Source organism: Rhinolophus sinicus, linkage group LG02, assembly GCF_036562045.2.
Source record: "Rhinolophus sinicus isolate RSC01 linkage group LG02, ASM3656204v1, whole genome shotgun sequence".
NCBI classification, from domain to species: domain Eukaryota; kingdom Metazoa; phylum Chordata; class Mammalia; order Chiroptera; family Rhinolophidae; genus Rhinolophus; species Rhinolophus sinicus.
In genome coordinates this window covers 170,785,799-170,813,467 of record NC_133752.1, presented here as the reverse complement: position 1 = coordinate 170,813,467, position 27,669 = coordinate 170,785,799, and the positions used below count along the sequence as shown (strand labels likewise).

The 27,669-nt window shown below is 38.0% G+C and overlaps 1 protein-coding gene across 1 annotated transcript in view; it reads left to right on the top strand.

Moving 5' to 3' along the window:
* The window catches only part of DERA (deoxyribose-phosphate aldolase), an 83,639-nt gene that overhangs the window by 32,284 nt on the left and 23,686 nt on the right, over positions 1 to 27,669 (top strand). Inside the window, exons 5-6 of the mRNA XM_019744673.2 lie at positions 833 to 967; positions 13,271 to 13,399. Of these exons, the coding sequence (XP_019600232.1) occupies positions 833 to 967; positions 13,271 to 13,399 (264 nt within the window). The remainder of the gene's footprint in view (positions 1 to 832; positions 968 to 13,270; positions 13,400 to 27,669) is intronic.

Below are 27,669 nucleotides of genomic sequence, written 5' to 3'. Positions count from 1 at the left end.
TACACCTTTATCGACCTTAATTTTTCATCAACCTTAATTTTATCGACCTTAATTTTTCAGTCAATTAAGCTTTTCCTTTACACAACAGGGAAATATACTTTTCTCTAAGGTAGCAGACCCAAGGAATTTAATAACATCGAGGAAACACAAAAAGTTATCTTTAGACACTATAATGGAATTAATGATGCGATGTAAAAAAAAAAAGTTAATCCTTTTTCCAAAGTGTAATTGTGTTTTCATTTTCCTTTTGTTTGTACTTGGCCTTCCTCTTCCCTGCTCTGCCCCTGCCACCATTTTGTGGACTAATCAGGTGCTTTTCCTCCCGCATTCTTTTCCCTTTGTATCCATGTTCTTGGCAGGTTGTTTCAAGATAGGCAGTGGGAGGAACCTACACTAAATTTGATTATAATAGCTAAATATGTGAATGGTAAATCAAGGACACAGTGATGGTCAACTGATCAAGAGTAGGATAAAGAAATATCAGTGTCCATTAAGACAGGACTATTTATAGTTATTGTTTTATGAGCATCAGTGTGATGATAACATTTTTTTTTAATTGCTATTTACTCAGAGCACTCTCATGAGGATCTCTGAAGCAATTTAATTTCAGGTCTTCTAGAGGATATAATAATACTAATATTTGTCCTAACACCAGTACTATGTAAGATAGCATTCTGTTTCTTCACACTTAACTTTTCAGGATATTCATGTAGTTCTTAAGTGTCATAAATACGTTGGTTTCTGAATGCTGATATTTTTGTCTGAAATTCTTTGTTGAGATACTGATGAATTGAAATTCCTTCTTTGCCTTTTTTCCTTCTCTTTCTATTAGTGGCTACTGGCTTCCCAGCTGCACAGACTCATTTAAAAACACGATTAGAAGAGATCACGTTGGCTGTGAAAGATGGAGCTATGGAAATCGATGTGGTGATTAATAGGACCTTGGTGCTGACAGGCCAATGGGAAGGTAGGTGCATGTCTTTATCTAAAAGGGAGACACAGTTCTTCCCTGGTGGATCCGATGGTGGGGATCTGGTAAGAGGCAGCATATTTTGGAAGTCACTGAATCCAGATTCCAAGTCACTAGATCAGAGAGTGAATCCAGGTGAAAACATATCTCACTGCATGAGCTTTTTTGATCCTTTTGAGTGGGTTGGTGAATAGTTATTTTCATGCAGTAGATTATTAATTCTTATTCTAGTCTGTATTGTTTTGTTACTGAATACATAAATCACTTCAGGCAATTCTTTTATTAAAAGCTTATTTTATTGTAATGGAGGAAATTTCCCTTTTTTTATGTTAATCTTTGTAGATTTTTAGGATGTGCAGTTATTAATAAGTCTAAGTCTGTTCTTCCTCCGATCATTCTCGCACAAAGCTCCTGTGAATGTTATTTCATGTTCACCTTTGAGATTCTTGATTTACTATCACTGATTACAATAAGATGTTGCCCATTCCAGTAACAAGCTATTGTTTTTATAATTTGATAGCAAAGAAATAGATTTTACCTCTGTCTTAAATATATTTTGTGTACTAGAGACCATTGTACTAAAATAAGTACAATTCTCTATTTCAAACAAGTCATTATAACAAGTATTTTAACTAAATATTTTTAACCATATCCTAATAGAAAGCTAAAAAATATACTGTCTCTTTAGATATGTGACTACTAAATAAAAGACATATTTAATTCTAATTATGGAGATATATCTCCTCACTGTTAAAAACAAAAATTCCAACCAGTAACAAAGGAAGTATGTTCCACATAATCTCATAGCTTAGAAATAACCCCTGAAAGCCCTGCAATATACAACTTTCCAGACTTTTTTATCTTTATCTATATACACATGCAACTCCCACCCTTTTTAAAAGTTTAAATAAAAAGTAGGATTGTAATTATTGTATTTTTTCTTAACCTACTTATTGGACTTGCCAATATCTCATGGATATCTTTGTGACTCTATTGATCCATCTATCTTATCATCTGTAAATCCTAATTCCATTGTTTATCCATTAAGAATTGCTTTTGGTTGTGAAGTAGCAAAGATTCAGTAAACACTCAAGGACTAAAGTCTGAAGGTCGGTATTCCAGAGGCCATCTCACAAAGTTCTTGGAGACCTACGATGCCTTTATCTTCCAGTTCTGAAGCGTGTGGCTTCTACTCTCACGTTCAAGGGTACTTCCTTGTCTCTGACAGTGAAGCTCCTGCCTTTCCACTCAACCCCTAGACAACAAGAAAGAAGGGCCTGTCCTATCTCCAAATCTCACACAACACTTTTGCTTATACGTCATTGGCCTGAACTATGTTATGTGGCCATGCGTGGCTGCAAATGAAGCTGGAAAATGTAGTTTTTTCTCTTGAATATTAGCTACATTCCTGTACATTCTTAATAAGTTAGATGGTGTACATTTTTGTGCCCAGATGGAAAGGAGTGAGAGAAGTACTGGCAAGGAAGGACAGTGCGCCATAATGAGCTAAACAGGATGTGATAATAAAAAGCTTAATAGCAAAGGATCAGGCAAAGCAACAATAGCAAAAATGTTTAAATTAAAGAGATAAAGGAAGTCAAAAGGTACAACAGCCTGGACCAGTAGCTGCGGGGCAAGTCCATTCTGAGATTTCAGCAGACCCTGAGACCATCACTGTGTTCCAGGATAATGCAATTAGGGACTTAACAGTTCTGAAAGATCTAGAAAAAAATGCAAGGCCACTCTTGTTGCCTTACACACTCCTCTATACTCATCAACATTTTCAGTCCTTCCCAGGTTTAAATTCTTGACAGTTCACAAGTATCTTTCTGTGCTTTTGATTTTTGTTTCTTTTTGTATGGTCCATGTGTGTTTTATCCAATTTCAATTATTCTGAAAAGGCCTATTTTAAATAGATGTTCCTTGTCCCTATATATTAATTCTGCTTGTCTGCTTTTAAACACAGATTTCAGTTATGAGTTAAGGCTAGAATAAGAGAAAAAAATGAGTGAGCATTAAAACAAATTTGGAAATAAACTCTTAGGTGATTCAGTTAGATAAAAAACTAGATGCTCGTTATGTCTTGGAGTTGTAGATGTAGAAGTATAGTTTATATTATAACTTGTGCTTTTGTCTCTGCTAATTGGAAAATAAAATACAATAGGAGATGGATTTTGATATAATTGGAAATCCCTTAATGAACTAGGAATGGTTGTTTTTAAGAACTGGTAATTTCCCAATAACAGGCATTCATGCAAAATGTAATAACACGTCTTTGTCCTAGACCATACTTTTCTATTAACCCTTTTTTATGGTGTTAATAACCTCTTGACCCAAGACAAATTGAAAAGGAACATTTAATACTAGAAATTTAATTCTAAATAGAAATCTGCAATGACTTCGGACTTTTTCCACTGCAGTATTTTGTCTTAGTTTCGGTTTTCAATTTGATTACATATTGTATTTTTCAGTGTCATGTTTTAATATTAGCTGTTTACTAAAATATGAGCCTAAAATTGATTTCTTGGAATTTGCTGATGGAAGTGTCTGTCGGGCTATTCCACGTTCAAAACTAGGTCCCTCTCCTCTGTGTACTGAGGTATATAACACACTGATTAAAGCACAAAAGAAAAAATCCTATTTTTAAAATCTGGCATTGAGTGGATTCTAACCATTTCTTATGGTTACAGGGATCCACAGTTTAGGGTAAGAACTCAAAGAGGAGACTAGAGGGGGCTCATTCCTCTTTTTGGCTTCTCCATGGTGATGATTAAAAAATTTCTACTTTCCTCAAACTTCTAACCCTTCCACCCACCTTGAAGCGCCTTCGCTCTTAGCAGATGACCTACCAACTACTTCTCAGAGAAAATGGAAACCATTAGACATGAAGTCCCTCAAGGTCCTTGCCTCAGCTCTGCTTCCTTCCTTCGTCCTTCCTCCTAAGTCCAACCCCTCTGTTGTGCCATGGCTCTCATCTCCTCCCACATTTTCAGAGGCCTTACTTCATTTATGGGCCGTTTTTTCTTCTGTATTTTCAGCCTCTCTCTGCTAGCTCATTCCCATTGCATCTAAACATACTTAAACTTTTCTGATTCATTAAAAAAACCCACATGCCAATCAGTATCCCCCCTTGTCCCCGGCAAAGTTTCCCTTTCTAGTCTCCCCTCCATGGTGAAAATTCTTGAGTGGTATTTACTTTTTTCTCTTGAATCTGTTCTAACCAAGCTACTAATAATGACCTCTCATTTCACTCCGCCCAGAGGATGCGCTTCAGTTGTTTAACTTTACTGTTCAGTAGTATTTGACACAGTGAGTCATTTTTCCCTCTGGAAACACTCTCTTATCTTTGGCGACACTACATTTTTCAGGTTTTCCTCCATGATTGTGATTACTCCCGCATCTTGTTTGCAAGGTTCTCCGCCTCCTGTGCCATCCCTGAAGCATCGGAGATTCTCAGGTTCTGTCCTCGCAAGCTGCCAAACTTCCCCTCAAACTCTACACACTCGCCCTGGGAAAGCTCATCTCTTTGCTTATTTCAGCTACATTCCCTATGCTGAAGACTACCAAACCTCCTCAACCCATGACCCCAGAACTCATGTTCCACTTCCCAACTAAACCATGTTGCTTTTCATCGATCATTTTCACATAAGTAGACATTCAAAATCAGTGCATCTTGACCAAATCAGAGACTCACCATTTTAGAAAGAAATTCATTTAAAAATGTTTACGTTTCCCCTAACTTGAACACTTCCAGTTAAATACGCTTTCATTTCAGCACTGTTGTATCCAAGACAGTATTATCCTGAAACACAGTGATTCCCTCAGGGGCTACTGAAATCTCTGAGATGACTTGCCCCACAGCTAATGGTCCAGACTGTTGTGCTTTTTGACTTCACATGTCTTTTCATTTAAACGTTTTTGTTGTTGCTGTTTGGCCTGGTCCTTTGCTGTTAAGTTTTTTACTGCCAGATCCTGTTTTGCTCCTTATGGTGCACTGTCCTTCCTTGCCAATACTTCCCTCTCTCCTTGCCATGTACGCACAAAAATGTACACCATCTAACTTATCGCTTGGGACGGTAGTATTGCTGGTTCTCAGAATTACCTGACAAGCATTTTCAAATTACTTCCCCAGCTCTTCTCCGTACAGAATCTTGCACATTCCTTCCCCCCCCCCGCAAGTATGTGTAATATCAGAATTGGGGGGTTGGATGTCGGAGAAGAATAGGCTCCTATACCGTGAAAATCGCTTCAGGTGATTTTGATTCCTAGCCCCACACCCCCCACCTTCACCATCCCATAGTCCTGCGGAAAAGTACTAATTTAGAACATTTAAAAAAAACACAACACGTACTTTTCAGTCTTGGTTCCACATCATTTCAGTACAGGGTAATTGAAGCATTGCTAAATTTACATATTAATTAATTAGGACATATCATATTTCTCATGTATTTCTATTTATTTAGCCTGGCTCTGCAGTTAGCTATAAACAGATGCCTAAGGAATAAAGTTTTACTCTGGTGAGTTTAGCCAGAAAGTGCGTCTGCTTCTGTGCTCTTTGGAAAAAAGACAGTTCTGTTCTCCATGGGATGGCTGTGCTTTGGGATGAAGGTAGCAGCTCATGGTGGGGTGGGATGGGGCTGTGCTGGACCATGGCGGGGGGGGGGGCACCCAGCCAGTCATCATGGGAGTCACTCAGATCCAGAACTGACCTGGAACATGGACTCTGTGGAGTAAGAAGGGAAGATAGCACTGGGAAATGGGAAGAGCTGGGAGCAGTCTTCGCATTAGATAGACGGTGGTTGGAATCCTGGTGCTACGTTATTAGCCATTTTCTCCTGGGCAAGTTACTTCTCTGTGCCTCCTGTTCCCTCTCTGTGAAATAACAATAATGGCATGTACTTCACAGGGTTATAATAGGGATTAAATTAGATAATGTATGTAAATTGATCATCCTGTTGCTTGGCCCAGATGACTCCCTCCAGGCCAAGTGCAGTTTCTTCTTTTTCCCCTTCCTCCTGCTGCTGATGATAGTATGTTGTCAAGGGAAGTAACCCTATAGCACATGCATTGAGTAAATCAAGTGCAATTCAGGACTTGTGTTTTAGTCTTTGTAATATTGCTTATTTACACCTAGTCTTTGGGCAGACACTTCACTTCTCTGTGCCTCCATTTAAATAAGCTACCCCTGTGGGGATAAGACTTCAGACTTTTAGAACTGTAATGGCCTGTGATTTTATATTTGGTGTTTTCATTATCTGTGAGTATTGGTCCAATGATAAGTACTTGTAATATAGTATTGTTTAATGATGATATTGAAGTCGACATTTAAGTTGCATTCCTGAAACAGTTCTTTGATGAAAGCATTCACCAGAAGCGATGCATCATTTCGTAAATCTTACTGAGCAGGTTTTGAAAATCAAATGCACTCCATGCTCTGTAAATATACAGAGAATTTTTTTTTCACTTTTTTTATGACTTGTCTCTGCTGCAAAAATTTACTTACTATAGTGCCAATGACAAGAAAGTGCTATCAGAATCAGCTTCATTCAAGAATGTTCCAGTTCCTTGAGCTCAGAACCTAGAGGTGACTTTACTAGTATTTGGAAACCTATTTCACACTGGAACACCAGCAGATATGACTCCAAAGGTGGCTTCTTCTGCGATATTGTTTCAGACAGTATGTTTGATGTCACAATTGGAAATATTGTTGGTCTTCTATATCCAGAGCCTGGTGTGCCTTTTACCCCCTTTCAGTTCTTCCGCCCTGAGTTGCTTTCTTAAACTTGGCTTGTAGAGTACATGTTTCACAGCTCTCAAGAGTTTTAGGGTGAGAGAACGAAATATTTATGCCAAAGTCACAATGTCTATTATGGTATCTTATGCAAATGGATCCTGAAAATCTTGAATCGGGGCAACAATTTATTTTTCTTATTTGCTTATTTGTACACAAGAAGAATGGTAGAAAAAAAAAAAAAACCCTTAAAAGAAATTGGTATTTTGCTTTGTTTTGTAGAGCTGTTAATCATATCCTATGAAAAAAAGCAATCTCTAAATCTATAAATACTTTTTGGGGAGGAATCACATAACCCATAATTTCTGCTTTAGTTTGGGGCGTTGTTTATGACAGAAAAATTCCGAAGATACTTACGGCAGCTATGTGCTTTTATGATTTTTGTTTTTATGCTCTGATTCTCCAACACTTCAAATACTATTGACAAAAATGTGTGTGTTTGATTTCTTGCAGGTTATTTTAGCACCTGGTGTTTTAGCTCATTTCTGTTTTAGCCGTGCTAGATTAATTAGTTGCCTTGGTGGATGAAAACTGTTCTTGAACATTTTGTGACTTTTTTAGTTTAAAAGGTTGCTGTACAATTTTATATTAAGTGTTTTACTGTACATATAATTATCTTAAGAGTTATTTTCAGGCCATTCTTATGCAGTGTTGAACATCTTTCCAGTACTCAAAAAATAATTGCTTAGATATGTTCGTTAACAATTATTTTTAAAGGGCCTTTGAATAGCATGTAATATAAAAGGAAATCTACTTTATGACTTTTAGATAGGAAATAATCATCTTTAAACACTTGGATTCTTGCTTAAATCATAATTTCTACACATGGAAGCTTTACTAACTTAGATTTCTATGCCTATAGCAGTGCTTTTCCAGAAAATTTAACAGATTGCCAGCAGCCTCAAGATTAAGAATATGTTTTCCTTTAATGAGGAAACTGGGGAGAAACAAGTTAATTTTAAAATAGAGAAAAGTAAAATGCTATGGTGTAAGTTCCTGCTGCCATGGGGAGGCAGAAGGAAGAGCGAGTATCAACCTGTTTTGGATGCTGCTTACAACAGCTGCAGTATGACCCCCTTTGCTCCTTGGATCTAAATTCTCATGTACACAGGCCGTTCCCAGTGTGGCTGAATTCTCTGATTTCTGTCAGTGAACACTCCACCAGCACAGCCTCACTTGTTTTTCAGCTGGGAGTGACGAGCAGAAGGTCAGGTTATGACCTCCATTTCTCCTCATCAATGTGGCAGTAGTAGGAGGGATGAGGGGGGACAGACAGGAGACAACCCCTCCGCTGGTTGAGACACTGTATTGATTAAGCATCTACAATGTAATATATCCTGGGTTTCTAGTACTCCCACTTTCACTACTCCTGAAAACCTCATTATGAGTCAAAACATTTATTACCAGGTTTCTAATGTGACATCACTGCGCCAGCCACTTCTCTGGTGTATGTGTTTTGTTAAATTTTGCATTATTCTGACTAATTTGCAGTCGGGTGTTTGAATTCCGTTTTCGTTTGTCAGTCATCTTTTATAATAGCCTTCCAAATTATTATTTTTCTGGTATGTGCAAGAATTGTTTTTTCTTTTCTTTTTTTTTTAATGGGGGATTTTCAGTTTCTGTAATATTTGAAATTTTAGCAGTGAATATGTATTATATGTGAGTATGTGAGCAAAAAAATTAATAAGTGCTCTAGGGAATAAGGTCATGATGTATGCAAAGATTTAACTATAAGGATGTTTACTAAATTATTCCTTATAAAAGCAAACAGTCTGAAACCTTAAATATCCAATAATAGAAAAATCATTGAATTAATTATTTATGACCATGCAATGGAAGATTGCATAGGGCTGTTGTTTCTAGGTCTTCTCAGTGGACAGATCTAGGAAATACATGAATGGTCACATATACACAATGCACCCATATAGACACATATACATCTATATTTGTCTATCCGTCTATCTTTATTAGAACCCATGAGTTCACACTGATACCTTCCATTACAAGCCAACACCACGTGGTTTATTTTTGCCCCATCCCTTTCTATATTTGTGCCCCTCTTGTCAGTGAGGAATCTTGTTCCCATTATCCTCACTATATTTATTTATTTGATCAATGTCCTTGTATATAACAACCTCTTGACCACGTGGGCTTTTTCCTTGGCCCAGTACCATGTGCTCAGGCTGCTTACATTCACCAAGTCCTCCAGAATTCCCTGCTCACGCTGGTAAGATTGTCCCTCTATGTGTAGAAAACGTTTTGAGAATTTTTGAAGGAAAATGTTTTGAAAACTGAGGGGATTTTTCATTCTTTTGGGTAATTATTCCACATGAGGAGTATTTTGGAAAGCAGATCTCTTGAACTTATTGCTTCACTTGTAATTTCCCCCACATGTTTAGCAATTATATAAATCTACGTCCTGATGCTGTTCTTTCCTGCTAATGTAGGCGAAAATCTACCCATTAGTTTTTCCATTGTTTTACTTATTTATATTGAAAAGAGAGTGACAGTAGAGTATGTTAAAGGACGTTATGATTTGAAATGGACTGGCTCACATTTCAGCCATCAAGATTTTTGATTCACATCACCTCTCTCGTTTCTATGGTGTCTATCACTGTAATGCCAAGATGCTCAAAACTACCTGGACCCTTCTAAAAATGCTTCTTGTAGCTTTCATGGCTTGTGTTGGAATGAGGTGGCCTATTTTTCTTATATGTAAGAACTGTATATTCTAATTATGTTTTCATAAGTATTAGAACACTGCTTGCTTTTTTTTTTTTCCTAAAGTTATTTTTGCATTTCTGGAAATATATGAGAGAAATATGGAAAACTAGTATTGAATGATTAACTACTTATTATATGCCTGGTGCTGTCCTAGCCACGTGTATTATGTTATTTAATCTTCACAATAATATGTGTGCAAACTGCGACTCCCTAAGTAATTAGGCTTGGAAAAATTGAGTAATTCCTACAAGTTTACAAATCTAGTAAGTAGCCAAAACGGTCTTATTATCCCAGGAGTCTGTGCTATCCAAGGGAACATGGGCTCTGAGTTTAAAACAAACAAACAAAATTTGTTTGTAATATAGTGAACTTATTTCGCCCAGAATGCTCTTTGAGTGCTCCAAAAAAGTTGTATCTTCTATTCTTTAAGAAACAGAGATCTGGTGTCCTCGCTTTTATCAGTCCCTCTGTACTCTGACCCTAATAAGCACTCAGCAGTAACAGCAACAGCTCTGCCACCACTATGAGTAGTAGGAAAACAAGTACCTGACATTCCTTGAATGTTAACTATGTGCCGGGTGCTGTCCTTAGCACTTTATATGTATTAACCTATGTAATGCTAGAAATAACTCCAGGAGATGTGCATACCTCTTTTATCCCCATTTTATAGATGAGGAAACTGAGACAAAGGTTAAGTAACTTGCCCAAATCAAACAATAAATTGATTTCACAGCCAGGATATGAACTCAGGCAGTTGGGACACACACACTGTTGTCTGTTGTACCGTCCTTACTCAGTAAATATTTGTTATGCTAGAATTATAAGTTGAAAACTAATGAAACCAATTCTGCTTAAGTTAAGCTGAAAAAAGATGTATTAGGAGGACATACAGTAGTAGCTCATTGCATCAGTAAGAAGCCAGGAGAACCAGGCTTGGAAAGCAAGCAGGACCATGAAAGACCAGGGAGCAGAGGATACAGCCAAATTGAGCCACAGGAAGAATTTGGTTACAGGGCCACTACTGGTGCTGCTGCCCCTGGCCAGCAAGGGTACTACTGCTGCTGGCTGGTGGCCACTGGGCCACTTGACTCTTGGATCTGCTGACCTTGCTGATGCTACAATGCTAATACAAATCTCTAACTGTTCTTGCATCTTGCATCACTCAGTAGGATTCAAAGGCCCAGGTAGAAGCATTCGCTTGATGGAGCCCAAGCCACATTTTTAAAGTCCATGTTTGGTATGCTTTTTTATATAATTGTTCTGATGTACTCTGGGAAGAATAGTAATAGAAAGAAACGACAACTTTCCCAATATTGAACTTCAAAGATTAAGATATTTGCTCAGAAAAACTTGACCCCATTATGTGTTGAAATAGGTCAGTGAAATGATTTGAGAAGTTGGCAGTTAAAAGAATGAGAAGGCACTGGTTGCCTATTTGTTAAATCCAGTTAAGCTCTAAGTGATTTTTGGTTTATTCTGTTTGGATCATGGATTAAAGAGCATAACTTCCAGGTGGCTGATAATTAAGTCATAAAATACATCTGGGTTTCTGGTTGATTTTTAACTGTAGGTGAAGAAATTCACTGGATAATGCTCTTTAGAAAAGGGATGGTAGTTTTGTCCATAAATATGATCAGAATCAATGTTTTAAGAATTTTGTTATATGGGCCAAAGTTCACTTTAACAAATGCTGTAATAAAATATTTTTGTAACTTATCTGATGGCCCACTGATTGTAAACACTAATCCATATAAAAAATTTCAGTGTAGTACAGGAGTTGGATCAGCCCATGAAACAAGATTTGACTTTTATTACACAACAGTTAATGGAAACTCATTTTACTAGAATTCTGAGCTTCATAACGATTATACTTTTTGAGTGCTTACAATAAGCCAGGCAATGTGCAAAGTTTTATATATATATATATATATATATATTCCTCATAATAACCCTATAAAGTAAATATTATTATTGACACTTTTAGGAGGGTCCTAAATCTAAGAGAAGTAACTTGCCCAAAGTCACACAGGAAGTGGTGGAGTTGGGTGTTAGATCCCCATTTGTCTGATTCTCAAGCTTGCTTTTGATGGCAACACTGTACTGTGGAGAAAAAGTCATTAATTAAATCACAGGTTAACTCTGGATTAGCATTCTTGAATTTTTTAGATCAAGAGATTTCCTTGTCACTATAGTTCTTAGAGAACAACTTTCTCTGTTTAGATTTAGTAACTCAAGAACTGTCATTCCATCCAAGATTCATTCCCTAAGTTAAAAGAATGTAAGTTATCCCTGTCACACAATGTGTCTTTTACCATTTATACTTTCTCATACATGTTGTCATATTGGATGTAGAGGTGAGATGATTTTCTCAGGTAGGATGGGCAAGGTAAGTTCGGGAGTGTGGCATCTCAGATCATCTCTAATACTCAAAACTACTGATTATTAGGGATTTGTGAAAATACTCAATCCTTTCTTGAAAGACCTGTGGTTACCATCTCTTGGCGGCAACGAACACTGACCTTTATACCAAGCATCTCGTAATAGAATATTTGACTTTATTTGTATTCAGTTTTCACTTTTGAGTTTCAAGTTAAGTTCAGATTTTCTAGGACTGGGAAGACAAGTTTTGTTCCTCTTGTTATAACTTTCATGTAATTGACTGTGTTTACTGTCTTTTAAGTCTTTTATACATACTTTAGGAAACCTATGAATTAATGAACTCTCATCTTAGTATTAAAAAACGCTTACATTAACCCTAACCTTTATTATGAGTGCTTCTTTCCTGCTCAGTTTAGTTTGTGTGCTAGTAAAATTACTTCCTATGAAACATGCCTATAGGAGAAAGAAAAAGCTCTGATCTCACTCCTGATAATGTAGCAATAGCTTAAGTTCAAGAAATGAATATGGCCAACCTGATGCAAGGTGAGAGCCCAAATCCACTGCTATCATGAAAAAAGACTGCAAAATATTTTTCAAAAATTTAATACTCATTATACTGATTTTTGTTTACTAAAATTCTGTTATTTTGAATATGAAATGTTTTCCCCCTCGATTTTACTTTGTTATATACAGTTTTTTAAATATATATATTTAATCAAGCTGCTTTCAGGGTACTATTTGGAGCCCTAGAAAGCCAGATGTGGTTCTGGGGTCAGGGGTTAATAGATTCAAGGCTGCATCTGTGAATCCCTCTAGAGCTGGCTTTGTGCATATACATCCAACACTACCTCAACACTTTTGAGTCATGTATACAGACACATACCCTGGCAGATAGTGGGGCAAACTGTTCTGTCTTTATTGTCCTTAGCAGAGCTCTCAGGAAAGGGCTGCTTTATATTCCAACAAGAGAACTTATTATGTGTGAATGGAAGAATTATTATAAGGACCTGAGGATTTTCTTTTCCTTAGTTTGGAAAATGGTACACCCCTGTATGTATGGTATAGATAAATTTCATTTTTCTTGTAAGTAATAGTCACCTGGAAGAGGTAAAAATTATTGGTAATTTGCATGTCATTATAATGATATTTTAAAAGCTTCTTGGCTCTAGACCTCTGGTCAGGGCTTAGAAACTGTTGCCTGGTAGCAAACTAAGCATTCCGTGTAACAGAATGTGAAGTGCAACGGAATGCTCTAGGCAATATTAAATTGGGGTGATTTTTTTTAGAAAGTTGACAAATGTTTTATATTTCCTAAATCTGAGATGGGTCCTACCATCTCTAAACTGCTGCCAAGGTATATTATCACTTGCCTGCTTTGTAACTGCCTCAATTATTTTCTTCCCCAGCCCTGTATGATGAGATTCGTCAGTTTCGCAAGGCCTGTGGGAAGGCTCATCTCAAAACCATCTTAGCAACAGGAGAACTTGGATCTCTTACTAATGTCTACAAAGCCAGTATGATAGCAATGATGGCAGGTAAGACTATTCAAATGATAATATATATTGACGTGGTTAGGAGAAACAAGTAAGTAAAAACATTAGGCTATATTGGCTAACAATGCCAACCACTTGGAAGTTTTTTGCGGGATGGGTCAGATATTTTTTGCCGACGTGTACAATGTGAACTGTTCAAACACTTGGCTTCCTTCCACATTTTTTGATGGCATTTCATTGCTGCACTATCCTTGTAAGGCAGTAGATGGCTCTCTTGTTAGTGAATTGCCGCCTGTGTTATTCTTTGATTATTCATTCATCAACATATGTTAGACAGGAATTTCTTTAACTCTGACTTATTCCGCTCTGTGAATTTAATAAGTGTTTGATTTTTCTCAGAGATGGTATACCATGCAGTCTTAGACAACCTGTCCTTTTTTGTCTGTGTTAATTCTTTCTTTTTAAATTTAGTACCGTATCTTGGTTTTGGGACTTTCAAATGTAGGTTGACTTATTCTTTATCTCGATGAACAGGATATCTCCATTCATGTATCTAAGCTTGAAACCCAGGAGTCACGCTTGATTCTTTCTTTTTCTCACCTTCACGTGAATCAGTGAACAAGTCTTGAGAGGTCAACCTCTTGACTGTATCTAATACATCTGTTCTCCATGCTGAGTGCTGCTGTTAGGCCACTGTCGTTTCCCACATGGGTCATTTCAACAGACTCCTTCCTAATTACCTTCCGTGTCTCTAGTTTTGTCTCCTTCCAATCTGTTCTCCACACTGTTGCCAGGATGATCACTTAAAAATCCTGATTTGATTATGGTGCTGCTTGCTTTACATCCTTCAGTGGCTTTCCTTCACCTTCAAGACAAACTATAAATTCCTTCAGTCTGATTTTTAAAATGGTCCTTCCCAAGATCCTGCCTGTGCCTCTGCCATCTCCTCATTCTCCCTTCACACATATGCATACACATATACACACACATACGCTCTAGCTCTGTAGAGTCACTTGCAGTTCTCTGTGGATGGCACTGTCCATTGTGCTGTGCATCCTGCTTTACAATGCCTTTTGCCCAAATAACTCCTAAACAGCTTTGGATTCAGCACAGGTGTTGCTCTTCTCAAGAATATTTTCCCAATACTGATTCCTCCCCCACCACTTGGTTCATTATCTCCTCTATGTGCCTCCATAGCGTTCTGTTAAAACCTCTGTTAGATAAGTTATCACAACAGTGATTGACTATTTGAACTTCTAGGTGCCCTACTAGTGTCTCCATATTTGGTTGAAGATACGTGACTTCCCATGTCTTAAATCAATATAGTCACCCTGTAGGTTTTCATACTCATGTACATTTTGAATACTTGTCAGACTTAGCGTCATTCTCTGGAACTCTACTGAAGATGAGCCTTCAAGGCAATAATGATGGTATTGCTCAGTCACTGCTGCTGTATCCTGAAGATCTCTGCTCTGGTTGTCTCATTTAGAGCAAAATCTATAAAAACCTAATAAGGATAAGAAGGAATGGAATACGTTAAACAGTGGGTCATCAGTCATGTTGGCATGTCAATGATCTACAGTAACAGAAGACTGTAACTCTTAGGAACCTGGTTAAATCCCCTTAGAGTCTTAAGTAGACAAAGAGCCTCCATTTCATGCTCTTTGCCAGGACAAGGGATCGTTAGCCCAGAATGCTGTCATCCAGGTCACAATGAAAGTTATTCATTCTGAGACATCAGCCAACCCTATCCTAATCACTGCACCTACTGCTCATGATAGGAACATGGTATTAGGTCAAAATGCTTGGACGCTCTGTTCCACCCTCTACCCCACCCATCCACAGACAAACATGTGACTAGAAACACACTCTCTCTGTCTCTTCCTGTCTACTGTATCTCTGTCCATGTTGTTATCTCCTTCATTTCTTCATTTCATCAGTGTCTATTGAGCATTTGTATTTATAGTGTGCTTTACCAGACACTTTAAAATATATTTCTTCATCACATCAGCCCTGTATTTGATGAAATTTAAGATTAAGTGACTTATAAAGTCACAAAACTAAGAGATCACATTATTTGAACCCAGGTCTTCTGGCTCCAGTTCTATTTCTTTTTCATTTGCAACACAGCTGTTTCCTAAGGCACCATGGTAGATCTTATCATGAATTAAAGACACAATCTTTGCGAGGTATCATGTGTGAAAGCATCTAACACACTTCCTGGCCCATAGTTTATGCTTCCTATTTTGTTAAGAACATATGATGGAGGGTGTGGCTGGATGGCTCAGTTGGTTAGAGCACGAACTCTCAACAACAGGGTTGCTGGTTCGATTCCCACATGGGCCAGTGAGCTGTGCCCTCCACAACTAGATTGAAGACAACGAGCTGCCTCTGAGCTTCCGGAGGAGCTGCCGGATGGCTCAGTTGGAGCAGGAGCTTGAGCTCTCAACAACAAGGTTGCCAGTTCAATTCCTGCCTGGGATGGTGGGCTGCACCCCCTGCAACTAAAGATTGAAAAGATTAAATTTTTATTTATTTATTTTCTTAAAAATCAACTTCATTGAGGTAAATTTACATTTAATGAAGTTCAGGTGTTAAGTGTATAATGTGATGAATTTTGAGAATTTGTAAATTCTGTCATCCCAGAAATATCACTTATGTCCCTTTGCAGTGAATTCCACTCATAGCACCTTCTGGCCCAGGTGTGACCACTGATATGATTTTATCACCATAGATTTTAGAGTACCATATAATTAAATGTATGTAAGATTCTGTTCTTGCCTCCCCCCATCCAACAACATAATCGTCGTGAGCTCTATCCATGTTGTTCTGTATATGAGTTTACTTAGAAATGTTCCATTGCACAAATATACTGAGCTGATAAATTTATTGGAATAAAGTTTTTTCCAATATTCTTTTATTAGTCTAATGTCTATAGGGTCTGTAGTTATATCTCCTTTTTAATTCCAGATATTGGTCATTATTGTTGTTATTGTTTTGTTGGGGTTTTTTTTTTTTTTTTTTTGGTTTTGTTTTTTGGTAGAAAAAGAGCCTTGTTAGGTTCTGCCAATTATATTAATCTTTTCAAAGAGTCAATTTTTGCTTCGTTTTTTCATTATTTAGGTAAAAATATTTTCTAATTTCCTTTGGACTTCTCTTATTATTTAAAATGCTATTAGAGTGTTATTTAGAATGAAATGTTTAATTTCCAAATATTTTGTGCTTTTCTGATTATGTTATCATTGTTGACTAATAATTTAAAATTCTCTTAAGTTCAGAGAATATTATAAGAATCTTTTGTCTTTTGTAAATAATGAGACTTATTTTATAGCTCATTTTATGATATATTTAGGTATATGCTTGAAGTGCCTTTGAAAAGAATCTTGTATATTTGCAGATATTAATGGTAGTGTTCTGTAAATGTCAATTAGGTCAGGTTGGTTGGTAGCATTTTTCAGATCTGGTTTTGTTTCGTTTTGGTCTTCTTGTTCGATTTGTTATTGTGAGGGGTGTTATTTCCTCCATCTGTTACAGCCTTGTCCCCTCCCCTTAGCTAATTTTAAGATTTAAATAAAATTTTTATATTCTGTGAAATCTCTCCATGATCTTCTAAAGGCAGAGTTAATTAATTGTTCATACTGTTGTGCTCCTAGGATAGTTGTAAATACCAGTAGCATTTGTCACATACTAGTATCATCATCAGTTGTTCTACCTGTTAGAATTTTTGCAAAACTATGAACCTCCCTGAAGTAAAGGACTAAATCTTACTTATCTGTATTCCCTGTGGTTACTATGATGCCTGACATCTAGGAAAGCCTTAGATAATATTTTGGAATACATGAATGAATGAATGAATGAATGAATGATAAAGCTAGTGATAAGGAAAAGGGAAAGCAGGCAGTGAAATTTGAAAATTTAGATTCATCTTTCTAGATGTGCCACAACTTTGCAGAGTTTGGACATGTTATGTTGAGAGCAAACTTTTGTTTTATTTGGACAGAAAGATAAGTTATACCTTTCACAAGGAGATTATATATCCATAGCACTGTTTAGGGGATCCAAGCAGTGGTATAACATATTAAAGGTGTGTTTGGATTCTAAAGTAGTTATGGAGGCAAGAAAGGATGAAGGAAAACTTTTTGCCTTGGCTTTTTGGTCAAAGAAAATGGATCTTCCATTTACATTCATGGAAAAGTGAGAGAAGTACAACTAAAGGAGGAGGTGAGGTCAGAGTAAACAATTTGAAAGGAATATAATCAGGGAAGAGAAAGGAGGGCCATAGTTTTTTCATCAAACTATGCAAGAACAAGGTGATAGGAAGTAAGATAGAAAGGGAAACATGCTTACAGGAAAGAGAAGTCTAAAAGAAAGCCAATCTACTGCTAAGGGATTTCAGCCCAGCAAACACACACGTTAAGAACAATGCCAGAATGTAGAAAAGTGGCTTTATCTTTTAGTAACGGTGAGCTGTTCGCACATATGCCACGGTTAACAAGCTCTGCTCTGAAGTTATTCTAGACCTTATCTTTGGAAATAATGCAGACATGATAAATAAGGTTGGAGTAGAAAAACACTAAAGATGGAATCATAATGTCATCAGGTTTGAATTGCTGATGAAGATCTGTGGGAAGAGTACTAACACAAAAAGATGGGGCTTGAGAAAAGCAGACCTTGAAGGAATGCAAAATGAGTTTTGAACTTGGCTGCGATTTTGTAATGTATAGGAAATAAAAAAAAAAATTTAAAAAAGTAGCAACCAGGCAAAGGGATATTCAAAATTCAATCCAGTAAGATCAAAGTAATACCGAAACAATGCAATGGAGCAGAGAAATAAAAGAAAGTATAAGGGAAGCCATTTAAAAAAATAAATAATATAAAATAAAGGAGAAAAATAGTGGAAAACTTGTTATGACTGAAGGAAACAAAAACCCTAAAAAGATGCCATGATTAATAGCAAATTAATATCTGTATTTTTTAAAAATACACTTAAAAATTTAAATATGAATCAAATAGTAGCAAAAAATGATAGTATAGATTTCTTTTTCTAAAATTACCACAAGTTCACACTGAGTCCTTCGTCTTAGAGTGCAAATCTTTGTATACTCAAGGAATATTGATCCAGATGGCAAATCTAGGCCCCTGCAGTGTTCCAGCTTTATATATATATATGATTTCCCTTTCATAGGGAAAGCATTTTAATTTATGAAAAGGTATGCTGCAATTGAAAGTTCATCACTGGGGAAAGCATAAGAATATAGCTGTATATTAGGTTAAGAGTTAAAGGATTTACAGTGTAAATTTATTTGCAGTTCCTTATACTAGCCCTGAAAATTATAGCACTTATAGGGTAAAAACTAATTACCTTGACGTCTTATTCAGGGAGTAAATTTAAATTCAGACCCCCAAGCAAGAATTTCAGAAAGTTTACTGCCCCTCACCCATGCGCTCCCCATCTTTTGTTGAATGCGAAATAAAGAGCTCTGCAAAAGAGAGTAGTTACCATGTTTTCTAGCCTGGCAGTGCAGGAACTACTGATGGTACATTTTGGTACCTACCTATCATTTTAAAGAAAATGTTAAGTCTCTACATCTAAACGTAAAGCATTTTCTTTGCCTCCTCATGCCTGAGCTTCTGGGGAAGAAAAGGAAAAGAAAGGCTTGTAAGCTTAGTTTTTTTATGTGGTGTATACTAGTCTGTGCAAAACTTTACTGTGTGAAATTTTTTAAAATGTAACTTACTTTATTCCAAAATCACATAACTGCCTTCTCCAGACCTAGCTTGCATAAGAGAAATTCAAGGGCACGTGGGCTAACACATAGTAAGAGCCTAGGAAATGCTTATTGATAGGTTCAGGTAAAGGGGCATCAATATATATATTTGTAAGCAACATGTGTAAAATTCAATTTTTTAATCTGTAGTTTCCCATTAAAACAAACCTTAAGCAATTTTTTTTTCCTCGATGAAATCTTGGTACATGATATAGAGGTCAGACCTGTAGATATTTGCTCTTGTCTCTGAGATTCTGTTATTCATTTGTCTTTAATTCCTTTAACACATTAACTTTTGTTATTTATTCTTTAATGTCTGTGTCAGGTAAATGCTGATCTATCAGCAAACTCTTAAATGTTGGGGAAGTAGAATCCTTGAATGGTTATAGTTCTTATACATATACTTCATATTGATTGAATAATGAAATGAATAAAGGTTAAAAAATCATGTGAAGTTAGTAGTTTGCATAGTCTTTATTCAGTTGTCCTAAGAGGGAAATAGGGGAGGTACCTTGTCATCTTTTAGTAGATGAAAACCTTGAAGCTCAGAAGTTAAGTAACTAGACCAAGGTCACACACTGAGGATGTGGCAGAATTCTGAAGGACTCTTGACTCCAAATTCCATGCTTTAGTTATTGCACAATTCTTTTCTACACCCGGCAATGGATCTGTATGTAACATATTAAATATGAAAGCTGTATTTAACCTTTGGAGGCACACATGCATTTCTAGTATCACTGAAGGAGATTTATATGTTGAGCTACTTTTCTATTGAGGATGAGAAAAGTCGGATAATAGGGAGACACAGTGTTTGGAGAAATACTATAGAAGGTGGGGAAACTATAGGAGGACGTGAAATAAACATGAAAGAGAAACCTAAAAGCGAGCCCTGGGGCCTGCCCGTCATAGACCCGCAGTAAACCCTTGTTGAAATGAAGAGGAAGGATGCCAAGAGCAGCCTCGCCTCAGGCAGCTTCCACTGCTGTTTTTTCTTTTTTCTGTGTGTGTGTGTGTGTGTGTGTGTGTGTGTGTGTGTTTCCCTGCTCTGCTGATGGTCCCATGATGCACTTGGAATCTTAGCAGGGTCATTACTTAACAACTGCCACTGGAGTTCTGTACTCAAGTTCTTGTTTATGTTCTGATTCCCCTCCCTGGGGTACTGAGAGAGCAGCTAGGGCGTGACAGTGGATGTGGACCTTGCTTTCTCTTGTCCGTCTGATGGATGAGGAGGAGAGATGTTAAAGCTGAAGGCAGCCTGAGAATGAAGAAACAGAGGGGTGAGATAAGGGTATGAGAGAGTGGCCGTGGTATTGGAGCCTGTGCAGAAGGCTTTCCCAGCGTAGAAGGGGGGGAAATTGAAATCTTCCCGTGAAGAGTGATGGAAAGTGGATATCTTATTTAGGAAGAGAGCAATCATTGGTGTTGTGATTTTGTGTTCAAATACTTGTGTGTACACACACACACACACACACACACACACACACACGATGGAAAAGGATGATTGTTCTCTATTATCCCAAGGTAGGAGGACTAGGTCCAACTTGTAGAAGTTATGGAAAGATGGCTTTGGCCCGGTATAAGGCAGAGTTTTGTTAAAGTCCGAGTTGTCCAGAAAAGGGATGGGTCACGTAAGCAGGTAGATGTTCAGATCACAGGCTGGATGTCAGCCTGCAGCTGCTGTCAGATTAAGTGATACTCAGTGACCATTGCAGATGCTTTTTTCTGTTTGTTTCTGTTTGTATGTGTGCACACATGTGTGTGAGATTTTAGTGTAGATTATAATCCAGTATAGACAGGGTCCCCGAATCTGGAAATGATGGGAAAAGAGGAGTATATTGGTTGCCTAGGGCTACTGTAACACAGTCCCTCAAACTGTGTGGCTTAAAACAACAGAAATTTATTCTCATGGTTCTGGAGAGTAGAAGTCTGCAATCAGGGTGTCTCCAGGGTGATGCTCCCTCTGCAATCTGTAGGGGAGAATCCTTCCTGGCCTTTTCTCCCTTCTGGTGTTTGCTGGCAATCCTTGGCATTCCTTGGCTTACAGATGCCTCACTCCAGTCTCTGCCTCAGTTATCACCTGGCCATCTCCTCCCTGTGTATTTCTGTGACTCTTCTCTCCATATAAGGACACGAGTCATTCCATGCCCTGTAAATAAGACCTTCTCTTTGCTTATTACATGTATGAAGACCCTATTTCCAAATGGGTCTCTTTCTGCGGTACTGGGGCTTAGAACTTCGACGTGTCTTTGCGGGGTGAGGGCACAATTCAACCCATAACAAAGAGAAATCGGGTTCATGTACTATGATTCTGTTATTTCCTATAAAGACCTGAAGATGCAAGAGAAAAATACTTCGAGTCAAACCAGCAAACTTAAATTCAGGTACAAAATAGTGTTTTGTTTTGTTTTCGTTTGTTTGTGTTTTCTTTTTTTTACCTCTAAGCAATGTTGGATGGTTTTGTGGGTAGGGGAAATCTAGTAGATATTAAATATTTTTATCTGCAAAAAGCATTTGGTAAGGTTCTCAATGGGAGATTAATGGCTAAAATAAAGAATGAGGCATTAGGAGATAAATTTGCTTATGAGCAAGAGACAGAGACTAACAGTAGAAGGAAATACTTTTTAGATTGGAAAGGAGTGACATACAGCACAAGCCAGGAATCAGTTTTGGGACCTATGGGTTTTTCACTTTATTTTTATTAGACTTTGTAATAAAAATACAGATCTTCAAACAGTCCAAGACAGAGTGAGTAATGCTACAAGCATCAGTAATCAAAAGTTATTCTCTATCATAAACTAAATGACTGATAATAAATACTGACAGAAGACTACACAATGTACCATAATATTATAAAATGGAGCAAGCGATTCTCCTGTGTTCTCTTTTCTTCTGCATTTTATTTGCTTTTTAAAAAATATTTGCAGGTTTCTGGGTTTATTTTAGAAGCCAAATAAATGAAAAAAGTATTTTTTTTTTTAACTTGGAAAGATGTGTTAACTGAGGGAAAAATTGATTGAAGCGAGAGAAAAGGTTACATTGCCATCAGTAGAATAAAGGAAGTAGGGACCCTGTGTGTTAAATTTCTCAGCAAGCTGTTCAGTAGAAAGACTTAAGGAAGGAGGGGGCATTATTGAAATCATCAGCTTATTCTGCAGTCATGACTTTAATGGAAGCATATGCAAAAATGTCATTGTTAGAATGATGAAACTACACATCTGAGGGAGTGAACTATTATGGAACGTTTTTCCTTTTTTAAAGTTTTAACATTAATGGCTCTGAAAAATCCATAATATTTGGTGATGTATATGTAACTTTTGTCTTCTTAGGAACTAGTTAGTATGTTGGGAAACGTACTTTTCATATTGGAATTTTGCCTGCCACTCCTTTAGTCTGTCCCTGAAAGGTCTTTACAAATTCATGTCTGTTTTTCCTTGATTTGTGCATTGTCAGATAAGCCAAGAGAAATGGAGCAACTAACTGTTCAAAAGTTAACTCATAATAGTTGTAAATGCTTTAAAAACCAAAAAAGACTATAAAGCATAAGAAAGTCTCATTAACAGCAGAGCTTTTATTTTATAGGTGGGAGAACCAAGAACAGAAAGGCCAAATTCATAAGGAATTTGCCCAGGGACAAAGCGCTGAAATCAAAACACAGTCTAGAATGAGGTTTTCGTTCCAGTCTGCACATTAGAATTTCCTGAAGAGCTTCTTAAATAAACAGTTGAAAAGATCCTACCACCAGAGGTTCTGCTATTACTTGGTCTTAAATGGAACCAAGAGAATTAGTCATTTATAAAACATCCTCAGGTGCTTCTACCGTTTAGGCAGGAATGTGAACCTCTGATCTAGAATCTAGGTTCCCTGATATTAAGACAAGTGTTCTTTCCTCTCACACTGGCAGTTTAGAAATTATTTAAAAACAGAATTTCAAATTCTAGGGTGGAAGGGAAACTTGAATAGAGACAGACCACAGTTAACAAACCGAGTGGCCTAGGAGCCTGCAAAATGAGCAGTTGAGCACAGCAGGTTGTCGAGTAACATTGTTTTATTCAACGTCATTTCATTATGACACTGAGAGGAAAAAAAAAACGGTTCTGGCCCGTGGCCACCACCTGTGTGAAGTATTTGTGTTTTCCCCATGTATGTGTGGGTTTTCTCCAGGGACTCCAGTTTCCTCCCATATCCCAAAGATGTGCACAATAGGTGAACTGACATGTGTGAATGGTCCCAGCCTGAGTGAGTGTGGGTGTGAGTGTGAGTACGCCCTGCAATGGAAGGGTGTCCTGTCCAGGGTGGGTTTTCATTTTGCCCCCTGAGCTGCTGGGATGGGCTGCAACCCTGAGCTGGAATAAGTAGGTGGAAAATCATTATCTTATTTGTTTTTATTCATCTCTCTTAAGTATATGTAAAGCTCACTTTTATTTGTTTAACATTAGAAGTGTTTTGGGTCTTTGTTTAGAAGTATGGTGATGTTTTTGTGACCAGAAATATGCCTTAGGAACCTAACTCTGGTTTATATAAGCCTATGGTAAAATTAGTTGCATTATACATCATTTTGCTTAAAGTTGCAGTTTCTAAGAACCTATTGACAACATTAGGATTTGCATTAAGGGAGGACTTCTTCCATCCATTTCTTCACTCGGGTTTATTGAAATCTGCTATGTGCCAGGCAGTGGGAATAAAGATCAATAAGATACCCTCACTCCAGACACTGTAGTGGTGGAGCGATGGTCATACTTTCCTTTTAGAATCATAACCTTTGGTCTGTGTGTTTAGGCTGGAGACAGAGAACCCCCCTCGGAAGCTGTTGTCACGGTCAAGCTGAGCATGATGGGAGCTGAATTGTGGTAGTGGGTGCAGTAGGGATGGAGAGGAGTGGACAGCTATGGGAGATATTAAGGGGGCAGAATGAATAGAATATGGTGAACACTTGTATGCTGAGCAGAGGAAGGAGAGAACAAAACAACTCATAATGAGGCCGTTTGTCAGATTAGGGAATTCACCCGAAGCAAGGCTTTTTCCCAGGCCAGAAATCCCAGTCTCAGCTTCCCTTTCTAAGACTTTCACCTGTTCATTCTGTCGTTGGCGTACTGCAGAATGCACCATAGTCTCACCACTCTTCCTCTCCTTTTTTGTTTTTGTAACAAGGAAAAAACATTTAACATTGTTATGGAAATTTGATTAAAGCTATGAAGGTAAAAGAAAGAGAGGTTATTTTTCTGTTTAGAAAACATTAGCAAGATGAGGCTCGTGAAGCAAAATCGAAAACTAATGCAGTTGCTTTAATGATTCAGGAGGAAAAGGAAATTCATGCTTTTCCTTGAATTATTGGGGTGATGCTTTGTTTTACTAGTGACCCAAGAATGAGTGTTATAGTATGCTTTTTGTAAAAAATTTATCATCAACTGGGGCACCGGAAAAGTAAGTTTCCTATGCCACAAAGCTGCTAAATTGGGCAGGGACAACAGAGGAGGCACTAATAGTCAATGAAATTGGAAAGAATTTAGATCATCCATGTCACACAAAGCCAGCAAAAGGCTGTTTGTAGAATGTTAGCTGCTATCACACTGGTTTGATATTAACATTCTAGTGAATAATTAAAATATTCCTGTTTATTTTTTAATAAAAAGAAAAAAGCATATACATTACCTTAGCATTTATAATGTTACCTATAGTCGCATTCACAGATGTTGAGATTTCTGAATAAGATCGTAGATTAGATGACTTAGACAGTTAAAAAACACATTTCTTCTGCCTTTCTCGGCATTCTCATTTTAGAGTTTCATTAGTATAATGCCTTCCAAAATGTAAAATAAAAACCCTTAGAACTATTTTGAGGCATTTGCATTATAGATGGTATTATCTAAATTGAATGGTTATTAAATATACTTTTCTGCTGAAATTATTTTTGAAGTACATTTCTCATTTTCATCTTCTGTCTGTAAGCACACACCTAGGCATAGCTGATGCTCTATTGCTTCCTGCTCTGCTTTTTAATGTTCACACTCTCATGAGGAGATCAAGTATTCCCTTATAATTGAATATATTTTTTAGTTAAACCCACCCCTTTCCACTAATTGTTTTCTTTGGTTGCTCCTTCAGGGCCAGACTGGAAAAGTTCAGGGTTTTTATTCAAGACACTTGACTGGGAGGAAAAGCGACTCACACAGAGATGGGAAAGAGATTCATGCCCAATAATAGAGAGAGACAGACACTTGTGAAGCCCTAGTCTCACGATCTTGTGTGATGTTGTATTTGGTACTCTTTTGTTTTTTTTTTAAGTGTGTTTTTCCAGGACCCATCAGCTTCAAGTCAAGTAGTTGTTTCAATCTAGTTGTGGAGGGCGCAGCTCACAGTGGCCCATGCGGGGATCAAACCAGCAACCTTGTTGTTAAGACCACCGCGCTCTAACCGACTGAGCTAACTGGCTGCCCCTGTATTTGATACTCTTAAAGGTGCGCCATGTTTGGGTAATTCTAGGCATATATGGGATTATTGGATCCCAGTAATTTCCAGAGGATCTACCTGAATTTTTGTCTGCTAAAAGGTAGTAACAGTGTCAGTAGAGTAAGAAAAGGGAAAATGCAACTGAGGAAGGACAAGAAGAGTAAATGGTATTAGAGGAAGAATTTTCAGAGACGTGAGGTGGTCATGAGTTGGGAGAATATGAACGCTGAACACTCTGTCTCCTGCTCCCCACAGTCAGAAGTGGTGGGCACTTTGAGGAAGGAAGCCTTTAGTTGGAAACTTGTTGAGAGTTCAGGTGCTTTGGAAGCTTAGAAAAGAAATCACAATGTGGATTTTTTAGACAAACTGTCCCTTTCCTGAGTGCCCCAAATAAGTTCAAGCAAATACAATTAGGATAATGGTTGCCAGGCACTGTGTTACGAACTCTAAATTTTTGCCAGAGAAAACGCAGATGGAAAAATAGCAGGTAGGAGCCAATGTATATAACCTTGACTTAAGTGTGGCTCTTGTGCACGACTGGGACCTGGCCAGCACATGGGCAGAGACTTGGGAATGCCCCTGCCCTCAGAGCTGCCTGTGGGAGTTTCCGCTTTCTCTCCTCCTCTTTTTCCTGGCTGGTTGCTGCTGTCCCTGTTTCCTTATCCTCTCCTGAAATACCAGCTTGTCTTGGACAGGGCAGCACAACAGTCCAGTTTGTCTCTTCTCTTCCCTTGCAGCTGTTGCTCTGCTAGGCCCAGTGCCATTTTCTTGGCTGTGCCCGCCTTCCTCATCTCCCCCCTTTATCAGTCCCCTCCCTAGCCCCCGCTCTGTGCTGAAATATCCTGGAGAGTTGAGTTTGATTTGTTCCGAAATATAAGTGACCTAACCTTGAACTGTTCAAGACTCACCTCTTAACACCTACGCATGTGATGTCTTTTTTTTTCGTTTTTTAGTAGGTTCTTATATTGTTTCCTACGACTGCCATAACAGTGCCACAGATTGAGTGGTTTGAACAATAGAAATTTATTCACTCACAGTTCTGGAGGCTGGAAGCCTGAGATCAAGGTGTTGGCAGGGTTGATTCCTTCTGAGGGAAGAGAGGGAGAACCTGTTCTAGGCCTCTCCTCTAGCTCCTGGTAGGGCACTGGCTTGTAGGAGCATCACCCTGATTTCTGCCTTTGTGTTTACATGGCGTTCTCCTGTGTGTGTGTGTGTGTGTGTGTCTGTGTGTGTCTGTGTCTCTGTCTCTTCACATGGCATTCTTTCTACAAGGGCACTAATCGTATTGGATTAGGGACCCACCCTGCTCCTGTTACTAACTACATCTGCAGTGACCCTATTTCCACATGGTTACATTGCAGTGTGCTAGGGGTTAGGACTTCAGCATATGAATTTTAGGGAGGACACAGTTCAACCCACAACAAATGAGTTCTAAATAAGGAAAGCAAAGCTGGAGTTTAGAGAGGAACTTTTTGCTCATTTTGCTCGTGTGTCTAAGGGCTGGGTGCCTGTTTTAGGTACAAGAGAAGCAGTGAGATTATATTAATCGATCACTATTGTGCGATGACACAAACTAAAACAACAAGTAGGTGGCAGTGGAGAGGGCTGATGGAAAAAAAGCAAGTGAGTCTGTGATTGGTGGCAGAGTGCCAGGAGGCAAGAGTGACTAGGACGTGGCTCACTGGTGAGAATTATTTCTAGTGATTTGTGCCTGAGAAGCTCTCAGCTCCCATAACTTCTCACTACTCACTCCTCCCAAAACCTGGATACCCAGCGTTTCTCACTTTGTCATCTTGAGATTCCTTGTCCAAATGCAAACTCCACTGGTAATTTCATGTTCAGAAGAACTCCATCCCCAACCTGGCAGATGGATGATGGAGGTGATGGGTTGTAGAGACTGACAGTCACGTGTATCCTGGCCTTCCTCTGTTTCCTAAGAAAACATTATTATGCAGAATGCTTAGGAGGGATAGTATTAATGGGACTTAGGTTCAGGAAAGGTAAAACATGCTTTTCTGAGCTGTGCTAGGACTTACTATCAGGTGAAATTGTTTATATGGAGAAGTACATTTTAATTTCCAGCCAACCATGAATTTA